Source organism: Citrus sinensis, chromosome 3 (genome assembly GCF_022201045.2).
Source record: "Citrus sinensis cultivar Valencia sweet orange chromosome 3, DVS_A1.0, whole genome shotgun sequence".
Taxonomy (NCBI): domain Eukaryota; kingdom Viridiplantae; phylum Streptophyta; class Magnoliopsida; order Sapindales; family Rutaceae; genus Citrus; species Citrus sinensis.
In genome coordinates this window covers 3,579,313-3,602,552 of record NC_068558.1, presented here as the reverse complement: position 1 = coordinate 3,602,552, position 23,240 = coordinate 3,579,313, and the positions used below count along the sequence as shown (strand labels likewise).

At 35.5% G+C, this 23,240-nt stretch overlaps 4 protein-coding genes across 7 annotated transcripts; 1 reads left to right on the top strand and 3 right to left on the bottom strand.

Annotated features, from left to right (window-relative positions):
- Positions 1–7,594: 7,594 nt before the first annotated feature.
- On the bottom strand, positions 7,595–10,209 carry LOC102621191 (plant intracellular Ras-group-related LRR protein 9-like). The gene is made up of 3 exons (XM_006476815.4): positions 9,091–10,209; positions 8,419–8,585; positions 7,595–8,339 (listed from the first exon to the last, which is right to left on the bottom strand). The coding sequence occupies exons 1-3, from the start codon at positions 9,820–9,822 to the stop codon at positions 7,688–7,690; spliced, it is 1,551 nt and encodes a 516-aa protein (XP_006476878.2). The 5' UTR covers positions 9,823–10,209; the 3' UTR covers positions 7,595–7,687.
- A 152-nt stretch (positions 10,210–10,361) lies between these two features.
- Positions 10,362–15,586, bottom strand: LOC102621481 (C2 and GRAM domain-containing protein At5g50170). 4 transcript variants are annotated; one of them, XM_006476817.3, is made up of 9 exons: positions 14,705–15,586; positions 12,964–14,172; positions 12,662–12,844; positions 12,389–12,582; positions 11,962–12,078; positions 11,513–11,775; positions 11,229–11,400; positions 10,863–11,135; positions 10,362–10,751 (listed from the first exon to the last, which is right to left on the bottom strand). In XM_006476817.3, the coding sequence occupies exons 1-9, from the start codon at positions 15,063–15,065 to the stop codon at positions 10,539–10,541; spliced, it is 2,985 nt and encodes a 994-aa protein (XP_006476880.2). In that variant the 5' UTR covers positions 15,066–15,586; the 3' UTR covers positions 10,362–10,538. The 4 variants fall into 4 exon arrangements, with proteins under 4 accessions (XP_006476880.2, XP_006476879.2, XP_024954967.2 ...); XM_006476816.3 differs by having other exon boundaries at positions 12,299–12,582; positions 14,705–15,585; XM_025099199.2 differs by having other exon boundaries at positions 12,299–12,582; positions 12,964–14,185; positions 14,705–14,853.
- A 549-nt stretch (positions 15,587–16,135) lies between these two features.
- Positions 16,136–18,066, top strand: LOC102620907 (uncharacterized). The gene is made up of 2 exons (XM_006476814.4): positions 16,136–16,503; positions 17,642–18,066. The coding sequence occupies exons 1-2, from the start codon at positions 16,360–16,362 to the stop codon at positions 17,795–17,797; spliced, it is 300 nt and encodes a 99-aa protein (XP_006476877.1). The 5' UTR covers positions 16,136–16,359; the 3' UTR covers positions 17,798–18,066.
- A 1,289-nt stretch (positions 18,067–19,355) lies between these two features.
- LOC102620638 (uncharacterized) lies at positions 19,356–20,399 on the bottom strand. The gene is made up of 2 exons (XM_006476813.4): positions 20,140–20,399; positions 19,356–20,023 (listed from the first exon to the last, which is right to left on the bottom strand). The coding sequence occupies exons 1-2, from the start codon at positions 20,297–20,299 to the stop codon at positions 19,599–19,601; spliced, it is 585 nt and encodes a 194-aa protein (XP_006476876.2). The 5' UTR covers positions 20,300–20,399; the 3' UTR covers positions 19,356–19,598.
- Between the last annotated feature and the right edge of the window lie 2,841 nt (positions 20,400–23,240).

The window sequence follows — 23,240 nt, the reverse complement described above, 5'->3', positions numbered from 1 at the left end:
GGATATTTAATTAAAAATATTTCATCTAGAACCAGATGTGGTAGTTATCGGTGGATTTTGTTCTTTTCATATGTTTGTTAAAATTTTCTTATAATTTGAAGCCTCTATATTGCACATATGAAAAATGTTAACCCGTACTAGATGGTTGTTCTTTGCAGAAAATTCGTTAATATATCAAAATTCTTTTTTTTTTTAATAGGCGTTACTCTGTCAATTGAAAGAGCTAAAGAGCAATAAAGAATTCGGAAGTCTAGTGAAGTATAGCTCGAATTGAGAACGATACAGATTAAAGGAGAAGTTTTTTTTTTTTTTTAAAAAAAAAGGTATGTCGACATAATTTGCAATTATTGTTCTTTCATCAAATGCCAGTAGTCTATATTCCATTGCACACAGAATTATGCAATGCGTGGCATGGGCATCTCGTTTTTTATGCTGAGGCAATTATTGTACGAAATTTAATTAATTAAATGTTCACTTTAATTAAAATGATCAATCGTCAACTCTCCTGCAGTGGAGAAATTAGTTTTTCAAATTAAGTAACGCAGATGCTATCTACTGCTGTCTGCTGATGATAAAAAAATGAGCAAGGTTTCAGATTCTCTGGTCATTATTGGCTCCAGGTCCAGGACCCATATATATATGCCCAGCTCAGCACTTATTATTATTTAGTTGCCCGATAACTCTTTTACAGAAAAAATTATTAATGTTGTCACAATTAAAGGTGATTAATCAACGAGTTACGATAGTAATTTTGCCGAAGAAGAAAAGGACACGCGCCATATATATCTTGACTAACAGTAGAAGAAAAATGAATGAACTGCGAAAGAGGCCTGTAGCGATCACAAAAATTAATTCCACAACTATCAATTTACGGTGAATGATGGAAACATCTCAATAAGAATCTCATTTTAGAGTATATTCAAAAGACTTTATAAATTTTACTCTTTACTTTAAATATCTATTTACTTATTTATGTGACAAATAAAAGAGTAAAAAATTATGATATTATCTAAAAGACTATTCAAATATAAATAAATTAATATTATTTTAATTAAATAATTATTTTTTTAAAGAAAAAGTCAATAGTAATCAAAGCACTTCTCTCTTTTTCTCCAATGAAAAGTAATAAAATATAAATTGAAGATGGAGAAATCAATTCTCCAAATTTGAAGAGAGATAATCATTTCTTATTTGAATAATATTAATTGAAGTGTCTTTTGGAGCCTTAAATATTGAGGTGGCTCTTTAAATAAGAGTCAAATAATTAATAAAATCTTATTTGAAGAGCCTTTTGGTGATGCTCTAAAAGTATTACCATTAATTCGTAGTATTGATTGACGGTTCATTATTTTGTCAAACATTTTTTAAGTAGGGATATTATCATTTTCTCACCAAATGTATTTTGACACATCATGTCAGTACCACGGTTTGGTAAAACCATCAATTTACCACCAAACGTTTAAACTGTTAGCATTTTCCCACCATTCCGTTAAAACTCAATTAATATGTAACGGAAAATTCATAAAAGATTAATTTTACCCCTAGAGCGTAAAAGACCATATAATTATCACACGAATTTAGTGGATGAGTTTTTTATTCACATCCAAATAATCTTTAGGAGAAAATTAAAAAAAAAATGGATTGTGTCCTTTGGTTAGGGCAAATTAAGAATTGGAAATTTTGGAGCAAAATGCCATAGGATTTAATTTTTTGAGGGGTTAATGCTTAATAAAAAGTATGTTAGTTTTGAGGTAAGATATTAAACTTTTAAAATGATAGGGACCAAATAATATTTAGTTGAATAAACCTTTTTTCGAGCCTTTTCACACGGAAAAAAATATTTATTTTTAAAATTTTTTAAAACTTAGACTATTACATTAACATGATAATTATATTTGTTTTTATTATTTTAAATTTTACTCTCACAACCATCAAACAATTCAAAATCTTTAAAGAAAATACCAGATAATGCTAAGTAAGTGAATTAACATTCTCAAATGAGAGTTCAACTAGAGTCTTAAATCTAAGTCACTTGTTGGTTAACTAAAACTTTAATTAAGTAAATACTTAAATATAATTTCTTAAATGACATAATTTTGTAGTTTGATTAATATTTTAATCTTAAATCACATAAAACTCAACTTGTTGCTGAGATAAAGCAAAAGCTCAATTTTATAAGCTCAAGTTTAATTACATGGTCTTTTACGCTCCAGGGGTAAAATTGACCTTTTTATGAATTTTTCGTTACATATTAACTGAGTTTTAACGGAATGATGGGAAAATACTAACAGTTTAAATGTTTGGTAGTAAATTGATGGTTTTACCAAACTGTGGTACTGACATGATGTGTCAGAATACCTTTGGTAGGAAAATGATAATCTCCCTTTTAAGTAATCAATATTATTGGCTGCATATCAAATAGTTTAATAAATGAAGTACGCAATCCACATTATTCTAGTATTTTAATCAAATATTGTATTGGGCACCATCCGTTGTCGGTCTATCACCGCTAAATCCATATTCGTACAAATTTTAAATTACTAAACTCACCTATAATCTATTATGAAATACTCAATTCTAAATTTAATCAATGTAAATAATAAATTAAAATTTCAACATCAACCAACACTAATTCTCATATTTAATTATGAAATACACAAGTCTATCAAATTGTGAAAGTGCTTTGAATTTAAGAAGGGGAAAAAAACTACAAACTAGTATCCAAAAGTAACAATACAATTATGCAAAAGAGCACTAGTGCACAAGAAACAATTATTATCTCATATTCTCATTCAACACAAGATTCAAGAGTTAAAATTCCTCATTTCGTTCACAATCATTAGCACCCATCGAACACAATTCCTACAATTTAAGATTAATATTTTCTAAACATTAATCCAAAAAATAAAATTATAAAAGTATATAATAATCTTTAGTTATATAATGAAATTAATTTGTATATAATACTTACAGTAAGTATTAAAATTATTAAAATTTTAAAAAATAATTGGAAAAAGTGCAGGTTGACGGAAACCTATGCGGGTATTTGTTAGATATTTGACATATACCAAACCTGCCTATAACCTAGTGTGGGTTTTAATTGTGATACCAAATCGGCTCACAACCTGTAAAATTACCAGTAGCGTACAGGTTTTGGCAAGCGGGTTTGAGCAAGTTTGCGGATCTACGGGTAACATTGCCATTAGGGTTGGCAATGAGACGGGATGAGACAAGATTTGTCAATCCCAGTCATGTCTTGTGTATGCAAGTGGGATAAAAAAGTCTTGTTCATATCCCTTTATTATTTTTTTTGGACAAAAATTTGTCTTAATCTCGTTCCGTTAAATATCCCGTCTCATCTCATTATCTTGAACAATCTCGAATGTAACTAAATAAATGTTGATTTTTTCTTTTAAGGATTATCATAATTCGATATAGCAAAATCTTGAATGACTACATAGTAGAATAATCAAATAATAGTTTATGCATGCATGTTCGAATATAATGTAACTAAATAAATTTTGATTTTTTTTTCTTTTAAGGATTATCATAATTCGATATAGCAAAATCTTGAATGACTACATAGTAGAATAATCAAATAATAGTTTATGCATGCATGTTCGAATATAATGTAACTAAATAAATTTTGATTTTTTTTTCTTTTAAGGATTATCATAATTCGATATAGCAAAATCTTGAATGACTACATAGTAGAATAATCAAATAATAATTTATGCATGCATGTTCGAATATAATTTTATACTAACATATTTTAGTTGCCTGTTTGTTGCCATTACACATTAAATTAAGACTCACGCTTCAAAAGTTATAAATTTGGACATTAATCAAGTTATATTTTAACCATAAAAAATATAAAAAATATTTTTAATTGTGTCTTTTTATTGACACTTCACTTTCTAATTATATTACTTTTATTATTTAATTTTAGTATTTAGGTTTCAACTTTGAACATTACTTGAGTTATAATTAATAATTTTTAGAATAGCCTTAAAATTATATCATTAATTGGATATATAAGATGGGAGGGGATTTTATAGTTAGTCCTCCTCCCGTCACATAAATAAAAGCAGGACTTATTTTTTGTCATTTTCCTATCCCACTTTAAATCGAAATGTAAAAACATATTTTAATCTCATCTTAAACAAGGCAGGATCCCATAGGATCCCAACATAAAAAATCGTCATCCCTAATTGTCATTCCTATATTTGATGCTCAGCTTAAAAAAAAATAAACTAGGGTGTGGTTTCTCACTTTTAAAAAAGTTACATAGTAAATACTACAAATACTATTGCGGCGGTACAGGAGTGCGGAAGTAGCATACACAACTTGCTCTCTTTGGTTTTTAGACTTTGAAAATGACTGGCAAATAATTCAATTGCTTCATATAAATGTCACTTTATCTAAGGAGATTTCAGAGTAATTATGTTGTACTACGCCTACTTAATACATATATAAAATATATGTTTTATTTTAAAAAATTACATTAATAATTATATTTAATTTATGCACACATATTATATATGGATTAAATGAGTAGAATATAATAAAGGTACTATAAAATCTATCTTTTTATCAAATGTGGTAATAAATTATAAAAAAAATGATAACCTAACTTTGGAGTTTGAACCGGCAGAGCGGACAACTTTGAATTGATGATGGTTGATTAGGCCAAGGCAAAAAAAAATTGAGTTAACTATAGAAGACAATAATAATTAAAGAGGGTTTGTGATAAGTAGAAACAGATCTCCCTTAACCACTTCAAAGATGGGATGGCCATATGTGTGCCAGCATCGCAGATAATGGAAAAAGAAGATCAAGATACCACCACATCCATTAAGAAGTTTTAACGTCACTACCTGTTATCTTATATATGTGAAAAGAGTCAAGTGATATAATTAAGCTTATAAAATATCTTACCTCTAGGCTCTTATTGCTTAATTGAAAACAAACCACGTACATTATTATGTTTAATTAATAAACTATTTTACGTTGTTGTCGGTGATAATATATATATAGATAAATGTATATATATTCAACCAGCTTGGAGAGCCTCATGAATATTATTTCATCTTCTTGCACTGACCGGCGGCAATACCTACTCCATACCAACTGCTTCCTTCCTTGGGACTCGAAAATGGAAATGATGTGGAAATAATTAAACTGGTCAGGCAAGCCGCAAGTGGTTTTCAACCACCCAAATTGATGATGCTCTGACTACGGACTTAACAGCTTGTTAATTGCATTTGCATGCACAATAGAGAGTAGACGTGTCGATAATTCATGAGGTCTGTATGTTATTTAATGCAGGATGTATGATATTAGGAATAAGATATTTTTCTTATCTGAGTTTTATTGATTTTTAAAATTTTTTTTATTATGTATCTTTTAATAGTAGTGTATTAGTAAGATTTAATTTTATTTATTTATTTATTAACAACAATCAACAATCGAATTATTTGTTCAGAACATAATCAGATCAGGAAAGAATCATGATCCATCGTATTAAGATGTATTATGTTAATAATATATTATTTTAATACTATATAATATTTGGTGTTATATTATTGAGTATTTATATATAATAATATTTTATATAATTATTTATATTAAATCAATTTTTTATAATTGTTAATGTCTTAAAGTTTTTATTTTATCTTTTTAAATTTATTATTCAAAATTTATAAATAAAAATATAATACTGACCCAGTTTCTGATCACATTTCGATATTTATTGATATCATTTTTTGTACCAACGAAATTATTATCAGTCAATCTATGCAACAGTACATGTATCGTGAAAATAGAGATTCCATTAGCCGTAAATAGTCAAAGTTTTGGAATTCAAAAATTTGACTGTAAACCTACAATAAATAAAATTTTTGTTTTCGCCAGTATATGCACCATTGCGTAGCTCTAGCAATGAAGATTCGCATTAATGGGTCTTTGGTCGAGTGAGAGAGTCCTTACACTTATAATATTGAATGTAATAGTTCGAGTTTTCATAAAAATATTTATGGAGGTTATTTACAATCATCCCTTAATTATTAAATAATTGAGTGGAGTCAGTGCATCCCTCACAAAATGTGAGTGGAGTGGACAACCCTCGAATATTTGAGAGAATTTAAAAAATTTGTGCAGTACTTCAGAGGAGTGCATGCCATAAAAAATATTTTAATTGTAGAATCTGTTTATAAATATTAATTGTAATACCTACAATCTTGTATAATAGTAATAAAAAAAAAAACGATGAAGATTCGCATAATACCCAACTTAAAGTCAATAGTTACAAAAATTATGCTGCCAGCAACGAATTGTTATGATCGTTTTATTATTGTTACCGTTCAACTTTACTAATTTCGTAACTAATTATATAAAATTAAATAAGTTTACTTGATTAAATAAATTTTATATATGCTTAAAAGTTAATGGCATGCAGCTTAATTCCTCACAGGTGTCGATAATGCGGCAAAAGCTGCACAAAGCCTTCAATTAATGATGAGGTGTAATGGCTCCATTTGTTTTGCTGAACATTGGATTCGTATCAATCAAAACAGGGCCACCAATTACAATTAGCCTATACAAAGGACATGTCAAACAGGGACCAATCTACGTTACAGAATCTGTAACGTACACACCAAATGGGAAGCAGCACACGTGTCTTGAGGAGAGAGAAAAACCGTGCAAATGCAGGCAATAAGAGTTGGCTACAGTTGGACCTGTAAGTTACAGAATCTGTAACTTAGCCAGCTCCGTCAAACAGGGCCATAAGTGTAACATCTGAATCACCCATGCAGCCACTTCTCCATTCTGATTTTAGAACGTAAGTCGAGGCGAGGCTTGACAATTTTTAATTATTAAACTTATGGAGCATGCATTTATGGTTATTTCAGCAATGCTAAGAGGATGAAGTTTTACATATCGGCTGTTTTATAGATTAAAGGGTTTGTTTGGTGGCAAGGTGCCTGGCTTGTAAGTTACTTTTGTTATTGGATAAAAGTTACTGAGGAAAAACTAATGTATATATGGTCAAGAATAAGTTTTTTTTTTTTTTCTTTCTTTTCTTTGGGTTAATTTATTAAACTATTCAACAATTACCCAAAAAAAAACAACAACAAAAAAGCCCAGTGGGCGTTACCAAATACCCCAACAGTTGGGCTGTATCAGAGCCAAATGGGCCCCAAGAATTAACCATCATCTGTGCTATATGGGGGTGCTAAGAGTTCGTAACAAGAATTGTGGCGTTATGCAATCGGTGGATGTTCACTTAATTTGAAACATGGATATTATAAGTCATAACTGTATTTCACGGAAGCGGGATTTCATTAGTGTGGTAGAAGGAAGGGTGATGAAACACTAGTCTCTTTTACATTTGAAATAAGCGTTTCAGTATATAAATATAAAAGCATTAAAACATTTTACTTAGCAGGCAACCGGGCAGATTTAATATTCTGCGAAAAGCTACATTAATTCCCTGGAATTAATCTGAACAAAAAAACAAATTTATTGAGAGATTCGTCTCTCTAAGCTACGCCGCATTAATTAATACTTCAGATAAATTATCGGCAAGTATATAAGCAGTAACAGAAAACCATCTCTTCAATCTTTTACGGAGTGTAAATTGCCCATGAAAAGATCTGTGGATGCTCGAGATATCCAGACCATGAAGTTAAAGCTGCTGATCAAGGCAAGGGTCCCTAGGAGAATTCCCACCTCCTAAAATTCCCGAGACATTTTCACCAACAGTTTTCAACCACGAGGTGCTGCGGGTCAGCCATCCAGTCGGCATCTGTTCACCTTCATTATTATTGCCTTCAAGCTTAAGCATGGATCGCCGCTCTTCCTCCAACAGTATGTCGAGCCACCTCTTTGCCATAAAAGTTTTGACAGCTCCAACCCCCTCCTTCACGACCTCCACAGGTGGGATAACCATAGGATTTTCTTCCAGGTTGAGCTTAACCAATTGGTCAAGCCGACCGAATGTATTCGGAAGAGCATGAATCTGGTTGTTGCTGAGATCAAGTTCTTTGAGGTTTGTCAGTTCACCAAAGGTTTCTGGAAGTTCTTTCATATCGGTAAAATTACTGGATACATTGAGGATCTCAAGGTTCGTCAACTTCCCAATTGTTGCTGGAAGGCCATGGAGCTCATTAAAGTGAGCATCCAGATGATGCAAAGACGCCATTTCACCTATCGAAGTGGGGAGGAAACGAATCTTGTTCAAAGGGACCAGAAGCTTCTGAAGATTCACCAACTCATGTCCAATATTAGTTGGCAAATAAGCTAGGCGATTGAAGCTTGCATCCAGCTCCACCAATGACCTGTGCATCACTCAGAACATAGAACAAAAAATTCTGATATCTCTACAGAGAACAAAAATTTAAGGTGTAACCAAAATACCTGCAATGAGAGATGGAATCAGGTAAGGCACTTAATTTGTTGCCCGAGACATCCAGGATCTTCAGATTATCCAACAACCCAATAGAGTCAGGCAGCGTCTCTAGAAGATTTGAAGCCAGATTAAGTTCCTCCAGATTCACTAATCCAGCTATTGAGTCAGGAATTACCTATTTCCCCCCACAAAGGTTCTCAGATATAAGAAAAAAAAAATTAAAATAAAAAGCCAAAACTGAAGGACATAACAGTTTAACACTAATTTATTTTAAAGCTCCCATTTCTTCAATTAGATCATCAAATTAAAACAGGGACATGCATGGATAGTGGATACGTTTACAATCTACACCTTCAGAAAAGATGGTTATCATCTCTTTAACAGTTTGCAGCACAAATTTCTCTACGTGCTTTGTGTGTCTCAATGTGAATACACACACAAACATTATTCAACCAATACCTCATTTACATGCAAACAAACAAAATTTCAAGCCGGGAAAGTCAAATAATTAATGACTGCAATCGTATAATACATTTTTTTTTTTTAATCTGTATTAATTATCTTATAGGCGTACTATAAATTATTGTATTTGTGGGCTCAAATTTGAAATCCATCAAAAAACTAATAAACACAAATCATAAGAGCGTATTAAAAAATTGAAATAGCAAGAATATAAAAACCTCCAGGTGATTGTTAGACAAGCTCATGAGCCTCAAACCAGCGATCCTGCCAAAAGCCTCGGGCAAGAAGCGCAGTCCCCTGGAAGACAAATCGACTTGCTCCAAAGACTTTCCGGCAGCTTCTTGAAGCAAACCCATAACCTCCTCATTCACTTCTTCCCTCACCGGAGGCACCTCCTCTTCCCCATTCTCCGCCCTCTCGTAGATCTTCACCAGCCGCTCCTCCGCCTCCTTCAGCATCTTCTCGTACGCCTCGTGCATGTCATCCAATTCCAGAATCTTTTTGCACGCGTTCTTCTCCTTCGCTGAATCCTCGCGGAGCGCCTTTTCCTTGTCCGCCAACTGGACCCGCCACTCGAATTGGTCCACGTCGGTCTCTCGGATCGAGTGCACGATGCCCTCTAACGATTTCGCGAGTTCGGAGTCAATCTCCACGATCCTGGCTTTGGTCTTATCGATTGTCTCGTGGTCGGGTCGCGGGCCGAGGGTTTGGAGCACGGATCGGGTCTGGTACACGTCGTGGATGGCGCGGCGCATGGCGGAGACGAGTTTGGGGTCGGACAAATGAGGCATTTGGTCAACGATAACGGGGTTCTTCTGGGATTGGGCTTGACCCGAAGAGGAGGGATCGGGCTGCTCGACATCGTATTCCGCGGTGGTTCTGGGTCCGAATGTGGGAAGGCGCTGCATGACGAAGGAGAGAATGGGGAATGTTTTCGGGTTCGGATCCATTGTCGGACGTTTTGTTTGTGATTACTGATTATTGATTAAGAAAGAACAACCGAGAGAGAGAGAGAGAGAGAGAGAAATGTGATAATGAAATATGAAATGGATGTTTGATTGAGGAGCACATACAAGTAGGAGGAAGAGTTCGCCGTTCGAGAGTGATTGGCGGTTTCGACGAGGATAACGGTATTGGCAGTTATGATTGTTACGCGCGGGTGACGTGTTAAATGGTGCATGGCCTGTGTTTGGGAATTGGGACTGTTGAAAAGACAATGCCGGCATCATTCCATTTGGGTCCTTTTTGTGTAACTACAAACTTTCCTAGTAGTAATCTTGCGCATCTGCGTTAGGATGGAATTAGACTACTTAAATCTTCTAAAGCTTACAACAACTGTAGAAGTAGCATGATTGCGGGGAATCACATTCTTCCGATCACGTAATGGACACACATCTTTGGATTGGAGGCCTTTTATCTTTCACCTTACAGCAACTTGCACTAGAAAATAGGAATCATTCCAGAAAATCTTGTGCACGAGATCGACAAATCTTACAAGTCGTTTGTTAATATTCAAATGAGTAAAATCCTATTGACAATTCTGTAATGAATTACAATTAAGAGGGGAAAAAAAAACCCTCCGAACATGTAAAGAACATTACGCAGCTATCCTATCTTTAAAGTTTTCCGTACAAGAAAAAGTAGCAAGATGGGACAAAAGTATTTGTCAAACAGAAGCATCTTGTTGAGTTGCAAACAGAATCTCTCGCTCAACCAGCTCAATCATTTCTTTCAGACGATGTGTAAACTTCTCCGTTATGTTTTGAGTAATTCTCTGCTGGAATTTGGTGCTTTTCAGCCACGATATCCCAATGTAAATGGCACATTTGCATGCATTATGAGCAAGGGGAGATTTCTCAATCTCATACCTAAAGTGGACCTGGATTCCAGAATACAACAGATCAAAATTATGTTTGGCAGAAACAAGAACCATTTGAAACAATGGAGAGTAATATTAGATATCAGGGGGGGAAAAAATAATTTCACATACACGGAAGTGGTCATCAAATGGAACATCGTGCAAGGACATGCCTTCATTCACAATCCAACCTTCACCACTTGCTAGTGGGGACTTTTGCTGTGTGCAGGTTACTTCCCCTCCAAATATTGAAACATGGCGGTTGAATCTGTAAGAGAGATGCCTTTCACAAACACCTGGCTTCACGGGATCCCATGGAGTAGTAATGTAATTATGACAACCGGATTTCTCCATAACTTGGTGCTCCAACTTTCCTCCATCAAACATTTCCATTAACGCTTTTACCTGCAAATTATCAATGACAACGACGCTAAAAAATGCATTGTCGCATGCTATGTCATACGAACTTTCAGGTTGAGAAGCGAAATGACTGCTTACACTAATAGGAAGTTCAGCGTTGTAAACCTTTGACATTTTTGCATCTTCAAAGTTTGGAACCGATCCACGATCTGCAGCCGTTGACATTTCTTCTTGAACCTGCTGCTCTTCTGCAATTTGTTCCTTCTGATAAGCGGTCAGCGTTCTTGATCTCCACAAGGCCATAATTGTCCTGGTTTATACCACGGCGACCCAAAAAATTTAACAAATAGATGTAATATGGCAATCTGTAAACCATGTTTATAACTATTGTATGGACCTGAAGTAGATAATCTCTCTAATACCTGGATGCATCATTGAATGAAACAAATGACTGAAAATAAAATCTAAGTCTGCCTTCCTCATCTTGGGACTTTGCACCATGCCTTGCATCAAGACCTCGTCCCTTCCACAGAATTATGACCAGTGAAGGGCTGCCAACAGTTGCCAGTGAGGGGGAAAGTATTTGAATGTCTTCGATATCCTCCCAGAGAAAGAAAAATTTGGTTTTATTTCCAAATAAATTTGCATAAAACCCAACAATCCTTGCAGATAGAAAAAGCCGGCCCTGTACCCCCCAAAAAAAAAATAATTGGAATATAAGTCGCAGAACTTCTTAAAATCAGCATGTTGTTGTGGCCATTGCAAAGAGTTATATTAATATTCAAGCATGACAGACATTTATTCATCACCTGAAATTCCTATGACACTCAAATAAGGTAAATATGAACTCGTAAAGTAACCCAAATAACACCTGTAACGGCATTTTTCTCTTCAGGTAGCATGTAAAGTCCTTGATTAGAAATTCTTCTGGTGGCAATGCAAAAAGTTTCTGGAAAGTCGAATTTCTATGAGGTGACCTTAGATTCAACTGTAAAGCATCCAATATGGAATTAGACAAATTTCAAAATACAAAAGAAGAAAAAAGTAAGCAGATAAACAGAATGTTCAATGGAAGAACTATATATTTACTAAACCTATCCAGATAGACAGAGAAATTTCTTCTCTAGATAAATGAGTTGTAGGATTACACAAGAATGAGGTAACGAGATGCTATCTCAGATGAACATGAATGTAACGGGACTGGTTACCTTCTTTCCAACTTCCTTTTCCATCTTTGTTAGGTATTCCTTAATTGTTTCAACTCCATTGTTATTTTCCAAGAAGATTCTCAAGTGTACCTTTGACTGAGCAGACTGAGCAAGCTTCCCCTCAAGGGAGACCCACATATCTGCCAGCTCCGTAGAAGTGTGTTTCAAGAAATTGATCTCAGCATGCCCTAGTGATGTAGCCTGATCAAATGGACCATCAAAATCAAAAACCTCAACATCTAAAACTGATGGTGGCTCTTCCATGGCATCAAACTCAAGTATATCTGCGTAACATCATCAAAATGGGTGAACAAACAATAATCAAAGAAAAAAAATGGTGACATAAGCAAGAAAAGGCCCTACCATGCCATTGAGGATCACAAGTTTGAAGCTGCACAGAGCTTGTTCTTGTCTTACCATTGCAGGTAAAGACGACATAGGGATCTGATAACCCTGTCATTTCCAAGGATGCTAAATTGACCCCTTCAACTAAAGCCACAGTAAGAACCCATCCATCACCTTGAGCTTTAACACCATGATCACTCCCTGTTGAAACAGAAGGGTAATATAAGTGAATCCAGGGACAGATAAATGTGATACCGGGGGTGAGGGTGCTTTATTTTGAATTTAACAATACTATAAATCTGAGGTACTACGGTATTTACCTTTTCGCAATCGAGCTCGTACAAAGTGTCCAACCATGTTAAAAACCTGCTCCAACTGAATCACTAAAATGCCACATGAGATGAGCTCCCCAAAACTGTCTGGCAAATCAAGTCCATAAAATTCCAAACCTTGCCTTTTGCTGGGTTCACAGAGTAGAATGTGCACTACAACATACAAAATCATAAAACCAGCAGAAACTACAGTGAAATTCCAAAAGTACTCAGATGCCAATTCCCAATCTGACTGTTGTTCTGTTTGCAAAGTTGCCAGCATATGATCTTTGTCTGATGCATCTTTCGAATCTAGAATCTTAAGATTCTGAGCCAGCAAATTGGCAAACTGCTCGAAACTCTCCTTGAGCCCCTGTCTGGCCCCTCCTTCAATCATGCCTCTCATCATTGTGCTTTGGTGAAAGTCAATGCCCCAAGATATTATGAGATGGCTTGAATCTTCTCCTGAAGATAGCTCTGGTCCGGGAATTATTTTGTATAACAACTGTACATTGAAGGTATTCCCATATGGAACATCCGGTGTACTTACAGTTACCAAGATGGCAAATTCCTGTCCGTTAGCTTTAAGATAAGTTTGCTGCTCTGTGGCTTTTACAGCCTTAACTAACTTCGTTGCAGCTTTCATGTAGGAAACAGCTCGTGTTAAACAGGTCATTTCACCTGATTTCCACTCCCATGGCCCCTCTTGGACATCTTTTGTTCCCTGAAGTTCTGCCAGGTCTTTCCTGAACTGTGAATCAGGTGCAAAAAGAAAAGTATTAAGATCGCACGGGGATACCTGGTATAATTGATCAAGAAGAATGCCTCCCTGGAGGTTTTCAGGCATATCTTGTTCATTCTCTCTTGACTGCATCATCTTTGTAGCTTCTTCAAAGTTATGACTGGGGGGATGTTCCTCCACACAATCCTCGTAATCAGATGGGGTACTGGATAACTCTGAGGAATCTTCAGTTTTCAAACCTCGATCATTCTTGTTAAAACATTTCTCTAAACAGCTTACCATAGCCTTCATTAAGTGTTTCCCTTCTGTTATATCTAAGCGTGGAGCTTTCGAGCAAGATACATCAGGAGATAACACACATGGATCCTCCAATTCTTTGGACTCATTGGAGCTGACATTTGAATGTAGGTAAAGGAGGCGATTAGAAGAAAGATTGTGGCCCTTTCCATTCAGGGATATTGTGAGGAGAATTTTGCCTGCACACAATGGCTGAAGATCTTGTAAACTCAATAAGATAACCTCTAAATTGATAGTTAAAATTGCAAGCGCCATTTCAAAACGCTGCTTCTGCAGATTTGATTAATATACAAGCAGCTCTGATAGAAGATCAATGCCAGAATATTCCAGAGTAAGCAGCTGAAACTAGATAACAATTGAGAAATTGAATCCAAGTGGGAACAGATTTCACCTATCGCAATTTCTGCTATTCCTGCTAACAACAGAGTTCACATATTGCATGCAGTTTCCGCAGAGTGAACCATGGATTTTCAAGTAGCGTCCATTGCAATTCTTTTGTTGTTATCACATGAACTATGTCATTCTACCATAGGAGAAAACTAAGGACACCAAAGAATGTAGTTCCTAAAAATTTATTCAAGTTTCATTTGGACTTTCTAATTATTCAGTTGTTCAATGCTTTACAACAGAAACATTACAAATATTCCATTCCTAAAACCGGAAAAACACAACCATAGAAATATGAGCACAGAGAGAGAAACACACACTAACCGCAATCTTTATTGGTAAACTTGCCAGTCTTGGGAGTTTCAAGAGAAAACCAAGTTGGCGGCAACATATGATTATCTTCAGCAGCAATCGAAGAAACCGGAACCCGAACCCGACCCATCAACTCCCCGGAGCTACCGAACAAGCCTGAATCATCATTATGCTGAAACACAGACACAACCAACTCTTCATCATCGATATTATGCACCCTAAAAACAAACTCTTCATTCCAGACTGGGTTCGTGTTATTTTTCAAAATCCTAGACTTAGACTTGTGCTTGCCAATCTGAACTTTCACATAAGAATCTTTGGCAAGCAAGTCCTGCCCTTGTAACACATACACGTATAACCTCGTGGATACCATAAATGGCAAAACATAAGTGGTCTTCTTACAAGTTTTGAACAAGAAAAGGGAAATGGGCTGTATTTATTGTAAGTTGTAATAATAATAATAATATTAAAGAACGGTGCAATGGAGAAGAGAGAGAACACGAGTGAAGATGAAGCCATTCAGGAAACGTGGGAGGGAGTTAAAAAGGACACGAGGGAAGTGAGGTTGAAATTCTAAATTCTAGCATAGAAAAAAAAAAAAAACTGTACAGTTGCCAGTATGGAAAAGAAAATCGGTCGGTTTTGTTTTGGCGCATTGGCTTGCGTTTTGGGAAAGGTCATTGTGATGACTTATGATCAGAAGCTTCGTTTTGCTTCTTCAAAGTTGTAAGTTATCTTCTCGTACTTTTCTGGGTTTCTTTCCGTTATTTATTAGTCGTTATTGGAGACTTTTGATGATTGGAACGAGGAACAATTGGAGAGATGAGGACGGAGACTTGTACTGCTCTGCCTTTTCCTTGTGATTTTGGGTAGCTGCCCTCAAACACTCATTTTACTTTTTTTTAAAGATCAAATAAATAAGCACAAGGTTTATTAGGCAGGTTTTGTATAACTTGGGGCAAAATTACCTTCTTTACGCCACATCTCCAATTTCTCACCCAAATTCCTTTGAAAAATATTGAACACCCCCTCGCACCTCAATGGCAATTAGTCAATTTAATTTGGGAGAAGAATGTTGTGTGATTTTTTAATTAGGGATGTGGGTTTTATTAAGTCAAAGATAAATTAAAAAATAAAAAATGAAATTATTTTATAACGTTTTAAAATTTGTATTGATTTTTTATCTTTTAACTTCTTGACTAAAATTATATATGTACGTTTAGTTTAAAAAAAAACACAAAATTTGAACTGGAATCACCCATGTGATAGTAATAAAAAATATATTTTTTTTAAAATGAGAAATATCATATTGCATACTTATTATACAAATGAAATTGACTAATATAAATTTTAAATGATAAACCATCTAAATTCCAGAAGGTTATAAATTAGCCCGTTTTTGACCAATTCTTGAGATTCATGTGTAAATATCTAAATCTCATTTAATAAAGGTGGAAAATAATTTTAAAACAATTGTGTTTGGAACGTAAAGTTACTCGGAATAAAACCAATACCACAAAAGTGGAGCGCATAACCTTTTCCGGCGCCTGGGGCAGAATAGTTCTATCCCACACGCCAAACAAACGCACTAGCGGCGGTCTTTGTCTTCAACAGAAACAGCCAGAAACGCACAGCGACTTAGAGAGTGAGAAGCGGAAGTGAGAGACATGTTACAGTTTCCGGCTTTCATGAGGCAGTACCCGTGGTCAACGAGGACGATTCCGACGTCGTTTTTGCTGCCATCTCAGTGGCCCCAACCTCACAGCGAAGAATTCCTCCTCACTCTGGAAGAATCCGAATTCGAAGAGAAGGTATATTTTTGTTTTCACTCCTCGATTCAATTTGACTGTGCCGTTTTATGATACCTTCTATTTGCTCACATATGATTCGACATTTTTTTCATGAATTTAATTCATAATACTCAAAATTAACACACCTCGATTAACAATAAACTCGATTCCTATGAGCTTGGAGGCTTTAAATATGCGATGGATAATCGTAATTTAGCAGAACAAACGATAAAAGTGTTCTATTTTGCTTTTGTCAACTAGAAATTTGATTATGATTGGGAATGATTTGGAGTTGGACATGAAATCGAGCTTTGCCTCTAGATAGATTGATTAGAGACACTAACTGATGATATGAATGATTGTGGATGTATAGCACTGTAGGGAGCTTTTCCGAAATAAATGAATGAGTTAATTACTGCAGCGATGATCAGATTGAAGTCGAAGATTTACACTATTGCACCCAGCCCTTTCATTCATAAATTTGGAAAAAGTGCTATGAAAGGGATGCTAAATAAAGAGCTCATGATTGTAGGCATTCTTAAGTGCAAGGTGAACTTCATTCCATATGTCTGCATTTTCTAAGTTTTCTTTAACTATATTGGATTCAGGGGAAGACAAGCAGTTTAATTTTGATGTTCTTCTACTTGGAGATGTTATGTATCCTAAATGTACTAGGTTGGAAACTCTCTTAAACAATCTTTGGAGGTTATCGCATCTTTAAATGCTAGAATTTGAATGTGGTGACAGATTTTTGTGACAAGACATGATTTTGAGGTCCATTGGAGATTTCTACAGCCATGGTGTTTACCATCTTGTCGGCCTCTTTTTCATGCTTTTGCTTCAAAATCCTGATCCTCAAGTGTATCAACTTTTGTTGGTCCTTTATAAGAAGCATTTCTGAAGGGAGTAAACTCAGAACTTTTTATGCTGAGATGGTTCTTAACTAATCCATGGCCATTAGGATCTGGAAGTATCAAAGCTGTGGTTGTGCCTTTGTCGAATGCTAAATATCGAAGTCAATATATCAGGAGCACTAGCAGACACTTTCTCATTCTCTATGATCACTATGTGCGCTGAACTATTTTTTATGCCATTCATCCCTTTCCTTTCCATTCCTTTATGATTTACTTACTTATCATTCTTGTGATCCATTTGGCAGTGTAATGAAATCAGAAAAACTAATAGCAACCTCATTGTGATCGGGAAAACCACGGTTGATAATGATAAAGAAGACTTCGATAATGATGCAGACGATGATGATGCTGACCATGGAGATGAATCAGAGGGTGAAGAGTTTGAACAAGAGACTGCTTGAAGATGCTTTCATGACTCTGTTCTTCTGCTTGGCGTTCATTTTAGAACACCATGGTTACACTGTGCACCAGGTTGGCTGCCTATGCCATATAAGGTTGATGTAGAATATTCCCATGAAACTTTGCCTTGCATACCTTGTTACATGCTTCAGTTGGTGTCTTCTTTATGGATATTGTCTTTGAAATGACTAGCATTGGAGAAATGATAAGAGAGGATGTAGTCATAATTTCATATATCAGAATTATGGTAAAAAAAGGAATTATAAAATGATGTCTCTGCTTGTCAACGCTCAACCGAACAGAGAAGAGGGGTTGACACTATTGAGCCTTTCAGGTCATTTTGACCCAAGCTTTTCCAAGTTTTGGAGTAAAGAATCCTAGCGTTGTCAGTGGTCACCATTGTAGCCAATTTTCCTCGGAACAACCAAAGGAAATTCATTGGATTTTTTTCTCTTCTCAAATGACGTTACTTGGAAAGGGAGCTAGAAATTTTTATTCTGGCGCATATCCTTAATCTCTAATACGCGAAGGTATGAAGGATTTGTTGATGTCCAAATTCTCCCCTTGGCCTTCGAATATGGAATTTTCTACCAAGTGATTTGATAGTTTCAATCTTCCATCAAAATTGGATACGAAGACTTAATCATCAGGTCATGACTAAATGCTAATCTTGCAAATTTCAGGGTAATGAAAAGAATCTAGTGAAAATTCCCCTAACACGTAGCTCGTGTGCTATTTAAAGTCAATATACTGCTTTTCATCCTTTGTTTGTTAGTTAAAACATTCTCAAGTTAAAGGCTTCCAAGTTGCCTAAGGGGGCAGTAGGGCACCACAGTGTTGCCATTTCGCAAGTATTAATCTTTTTTTTTTCTGATTCCTGTTTGCTGAGGAGAAGCCTATATTCTTTCTTCAGATCCCAAATTGCTGTCAACAATGCCAAGCGGCCACGTTGCCTTAACTTAAGCAAGTGGCAATGCTAGGCGTTTTCATTTTTTTTTTTTTTAATTTCATTTGTTCGTATAATATTCTTTTATACTTTCCTGATTTCTAATCATGTTTCGTATGGATTACGGCTTTTGTTTATTCAATTTTTTTCTTGGAGATTTGAGTTCCGCTCCCATCAAGAAACTTCAAATTCAAAGTATGTGTTATAGTACTCCCTCGCAATTTCTTAATGAGACTTGAGTCCACCGCCCCCACCAAAAACTCTCCATTGTCGTATCTGCAAATGGGAAAAGAAAAAGACCAAATCAATCAAAACATAAATCAACTAAAGACTTTCTGACCAGCCAATGAGAGACCTACACTTTTCAAGAGTTATCATACGTGTAAACAACTTACCCAACCGAATCCTGTACGTGTCAATTAAGCCGTAATTTCCGTTTGACGCAGCAAGACCATTAAATCAATGCTTACTAGGTTTGCAATCTTATTATACCCTGTAACGGCGTATTAACGGCAGCTTGGCACAGTATATAATCACCAGATATCGTCAACGGACCCTAACGTCGACATCTGTGCCAAACACACAGACGTTAACCACCAAACGAATCGCACAGATTTTGGGACAATTGCATACACCGGTATCGATTTAAAAGTTTCTTCTGAAATTTACAATCCTAACGTTTCGATTACAAAACAAGAGAGTCCAAAAGCCGTCTCAAAACTAATCGGTATTTCATGAATTTTTTTTTTTTTTTTTTGTATTTCCATATTAATGATTTTTTTAAAAAAATTATCTACTGTATTGCCTTGTTCATCATTACGACTATAAGCGCTCTGTAAAATTTAGGGCTTTAAGTCTCAATGCCAGTAGTTATTGTGAGGACCATAATACAAGGACCTAGGGGTTCCTTGAAGGTGGCAGGGATAGTAGCAGACTTTGCCGGATACAGGACAACCGTACGGTGGCGAAGAAGGCTGACAACGATATCCAATCGACGGCGGAGAAAAAGGGCGAGAAGCGGAGCGATGATTAACGGCCGCGACCGGCTGCTTGGTTGCAGGAAGATCCACGCTCGCAGGAGGCGATACTTTCTTCAGTGATGCTGGAGGCGATAAAATTGCTCTGATCTTCGAAGAAGGCGCCGCGCGATCGTATTCTTCAATGAGATTAGCTAAATCGTCGTCGGACTTGATCGAGATTAGGGTTTCCAAATCTCCGTTTGGTAACTGACACCTCAACGTCACGGAATATCCACAGAACTCTCCTAGTTTCACCATCAGCTCTGAAACAATTAAACAAAGTTTAGAAAGAGAAAAACGTAAAAAAATAAAAATCTAAAAAACTGAAAATAATTAAATAATGCTGATAAAGAATAAAACGTGAATAATCTCAACTAACCTGCAAAGGATATAGAACGCTCAACGGAGAGGACTCTGGTGAGGCCGCCTACGTAACGAAGCTGGCCGTCCATTGAACGAGGAAGAATCTTGCCGCCGTAACTGCACAAAAACTTTAAAGTTTCTGCTCTGTTCTTTGATTCAATGACTCTCACCACCATGTTTCTTTTGTAATTCGATTTGATGGAGAGAAGTAGGAGAGGAGTAAGAAAGAGGGAGCGGAGGGAGAGTTGTCTTGTTGAGGCTTGAAACCTTCGGGAAGTATGTTTGCGGAGTATTTATAGCGGGGAAAGGCAGGGCGGCTGACGTACGTGCGGGACCCACACGCTATGGGGAAGGGGGGTGGTTATTCACTGTTGGAAATAGGAAACCAAAGCAATTCCGTTTCCGTTCAAAATTCGGATATTCCTTTCATTTGTTTGGCTTGAAGCCCGAGAAAGTCCATACGCCGCCCAATCACGTGGGGACTTCGTGTTCATTTGAGGTGGTCCCCACAAGCCCGCCCCCCCCCCCCCTTCCTTTATCATTGTTTGTCTAATAGAGCAAAACTCTTTTAATGAATACAGTTTTAAAAGCCAACTAAACTGAATTTATTTTTCTCGTATTTTTCTGGTTTTTTTGTTTATTTTTATTTTTACCCTTTTCTGCTATTTATGAACAAATACATTTGGTTTCTAAATTGAGTTCTTTTCTTACTGAATGCATTCCCTTTCACAAGGGAAAAAAAAAAGAAAATTTTAAAGAAATAGAATATAAAATATATAATTTTTTTTTAACAAATATAATTGTTGTTTTGGCCCTTCTCTCCTTCTAGGCAACACCATGCTTGATTTGTTACTTTTCTAGTTTCCTTAATAACTAACACTTAACTACTCCCTTGTTGTTTGACAACTTATTACTTAAATGGCAAGAATTGTTCAATAGGCACATGTACCTCTTAATAATACACTATTAGATGGTGTTGAAATTAACATAGAGCTTGTTTGGTATTGTTTAAATTCTAAATAAAAGAAAAGAGATATAAATTTCATTTATTTCAATCTAAACGATATTTCTTAACCATTGTATGTATTTTATTATGAGATTCAATGAATGAGCAATGGTAATAGATCTAATCTCATTAACTTCATTTAATTTCTATTCATATTAAAGATTTATACACATTCTAAATAGTATAAAAGAGAATTATATTTTATTAATTTCTTTCTCAGTGATCCTCCCTAACTATTGTATTTATCTCATCATACCGGAATTCATTTAGAATACAAGTGAAAAGTTACAATTTTACTAACTTCATTATTTTCTATTTCATAATCAAATTTTATCCATAATCTAAATAGAAGAAAAGAGTACTAGATTTCATTCATTTCAATATCAATCGTATCTTGTTATTACTGTATTTGTTTTGTAGTGAGATTAAATGAGAATACAATATTTTCAACAAAAAAAATGAGAATATAGTTGTAAAAGATCCAATCTTATTAACTTCAAGTCTTCAGGCTAATAATCAAACCAATTAGTTATCATATTAGAGATGACTATTATGGCATTTGCTATGTTAAAAATTAGAGTATGATTGTGACTAAATTCCAACTATTCAGTTGGTCGAACCTTCACCCCTTTCTTTTTAGGGGGATTATCAATTTCCTCCCTATTAAAATTACTATAAAACACTTACTCTCATACTATAATGACCAATTACCACCCTATCATTATAACAGAAATAGAAAACAAGGATAAAAAGGTCATTTAATTACTATTTTATGAATTTTAAGTTCTATTCTAATATGTGATGTAAAAGATTAAGCTTTAACACAGAAAAATATAAGTCTAGATGAAAATAAAAGTTTTTTTTTTTAAATAAATTTATCCAAAGAGTAGGCTTTTCATCTTTTTTTTCAACTTTATATGCGTTAGCTAAAGCATGTGGAGATGACTGCATTGCCAATCAAGGTTAGTGAATGGTTAAAAACACACATTTAGTACAAGTAAAAATTTTATCTTTGTTTATTGTTGTTTGTTAATGGTGGGGTGAATGGGTATTTTTAGAAAAAAATTTGTGATAACATATTTAGGAGAAATAATACAATAACCTATAAATAATCTAGATGCTAATAGTGTAATGGGTATTCCCTTCTTCTTTTTTTAATGAATAATTCATTTTATGTTTTATTCAGTATAGAGATTTATGTTGAACTGGGGAAAGGAAAAGCTGGTTTTGTTTTTATGTTTTTAAGGTATTCTCTTTAAAAAAAAGAATTCATTTTTTTTAATTGTTATAGTTATTTTGATTCATGTGCCTGAATAAAAGACAAATGTTGATTTTTTTTAAAAGTGTTATGACGTGAATATTTATATGGAAAAAGCTATTTCTCCCGAATTTAATCCCGAATCGCGCCCCAAATTAGAAAAATGATGTTGTTTTTATTAAGTTGAAAACGCACCGTTTTTAATTTAATCTGCATCAGAAACCACACGCACTCTCTTACTTTCCTTTTGACAAACCACAAACTCCAACACAAATAGCAATCACGCCCACAAATAGCAATCACCCAACGGTCACGCAAACAGCTGGCACAGACGACGGACGAGCCCACAGACGATGGACCACTGCCATCACGCGATCGAGGGAGTAGAACTCACGCGGTGGTGGGTCCAAACTCCGACGAAATCGACTGCGACGGAGGTGGTTGGAGCCGCGGTTCTTTCGAGCTAAATCGTCGGCGTTCCTGTTGGTTTTCGGCGGCGAGGATGGCAGGGAAACGATAGCCGGCTTCCAAGCTTCAGATCAATACCTTGATCGGCCAGTAGAGTGGCCGGGATCGTGAAATCCAATCGGGTCACGTTTACGGGTCAGGTCGGGTTTGTGGGTCAAACCTGGTCAACTTCTCTCCCTCCTCATCCACTCACAAAGCGCCACACGACTCCCCTTGGCCAGGTTGTTGCTGCTAGAATTTTTTTTGCTGGAAATATTACTGGTGCTGGAATTGATGCTGGAGTTGTTACTGCTGGGATTTTTTTTGCTGGAAGTGTTACTGGTGCTAGAGTTGGTGCTCGAATTGTTGCTGCAATTTTTTATTTTTTTTTTTGTGTTTGTGTGTG

Coding starts and splice junctions, on each gene's coding strand:
- LOC102621191 (XM_006476815.4), bottom strand. CDS start 9,822: ATGGATCCGAACCCGAAAACATTCCCCATTCTCTCCTTCGTCATGCAG. Junction 8,586..9,090: donor TGTCTAACAATCACCTGGAG/GTTTTTATATTC, acceptor GGGGGGAAATAG/GTAATTCCTGACTCAATAGC. Junction 8,340..8,418: donor GATTCCATCTCTCATTGCAG/GTATTTTGGTTA, acceptor AGTGATGCACAG/GTCATTGGTGGAGCTGGATG.
- LOC102620638 (XM_006476813.4), bottom strand. CDS start 20,299: ATGGTGGTGAGAGTCATTGAATCAAAGAACAGAGCAGAAACTTTAAAG. Junction 20,024..20,139: donor GCGTTCTATATCCTTTGCAG/GTTAGTTGAGAT, acceptor TAATTGTTTCAG/AGCTGATGGTGAAACTAGGA.
- LOC102621481 (XM_006476816.3), bottom strand. CDS start 15,065: ATGGTATCCACGAGGTTATACGTGTATGTGTTACAAGGGCAGGACTTG. Junction 14,173..14,704: donor GTTTACCAATAAAGATTGCG/GTTAGTGTGTGT, acceptor CATTGTGTGCAG/GCAAAATTCTCCTCACAATA. Junction 12,845..12,963: donor ACGAGCTCGATTGCGAAAAG/GTAAATACCGTA, acceptor CTGTTTCAACAG/GGAGTGATCATGGTGTTAAA.
- LOC102620907 (XM_006476814.4), top strand. CDS start 16,360: ATGTTACAGTTTCCGGCTTTCATGAGGCAGTACCCGTGGTCAACGAGG. Junction 16,504..17,641: donor AATCCGAATTCGAAGAGAAG/GTATATTTTTGT, acceptor TCCATTTGGCAG/TGTAATGAAATCAGAAAAAC.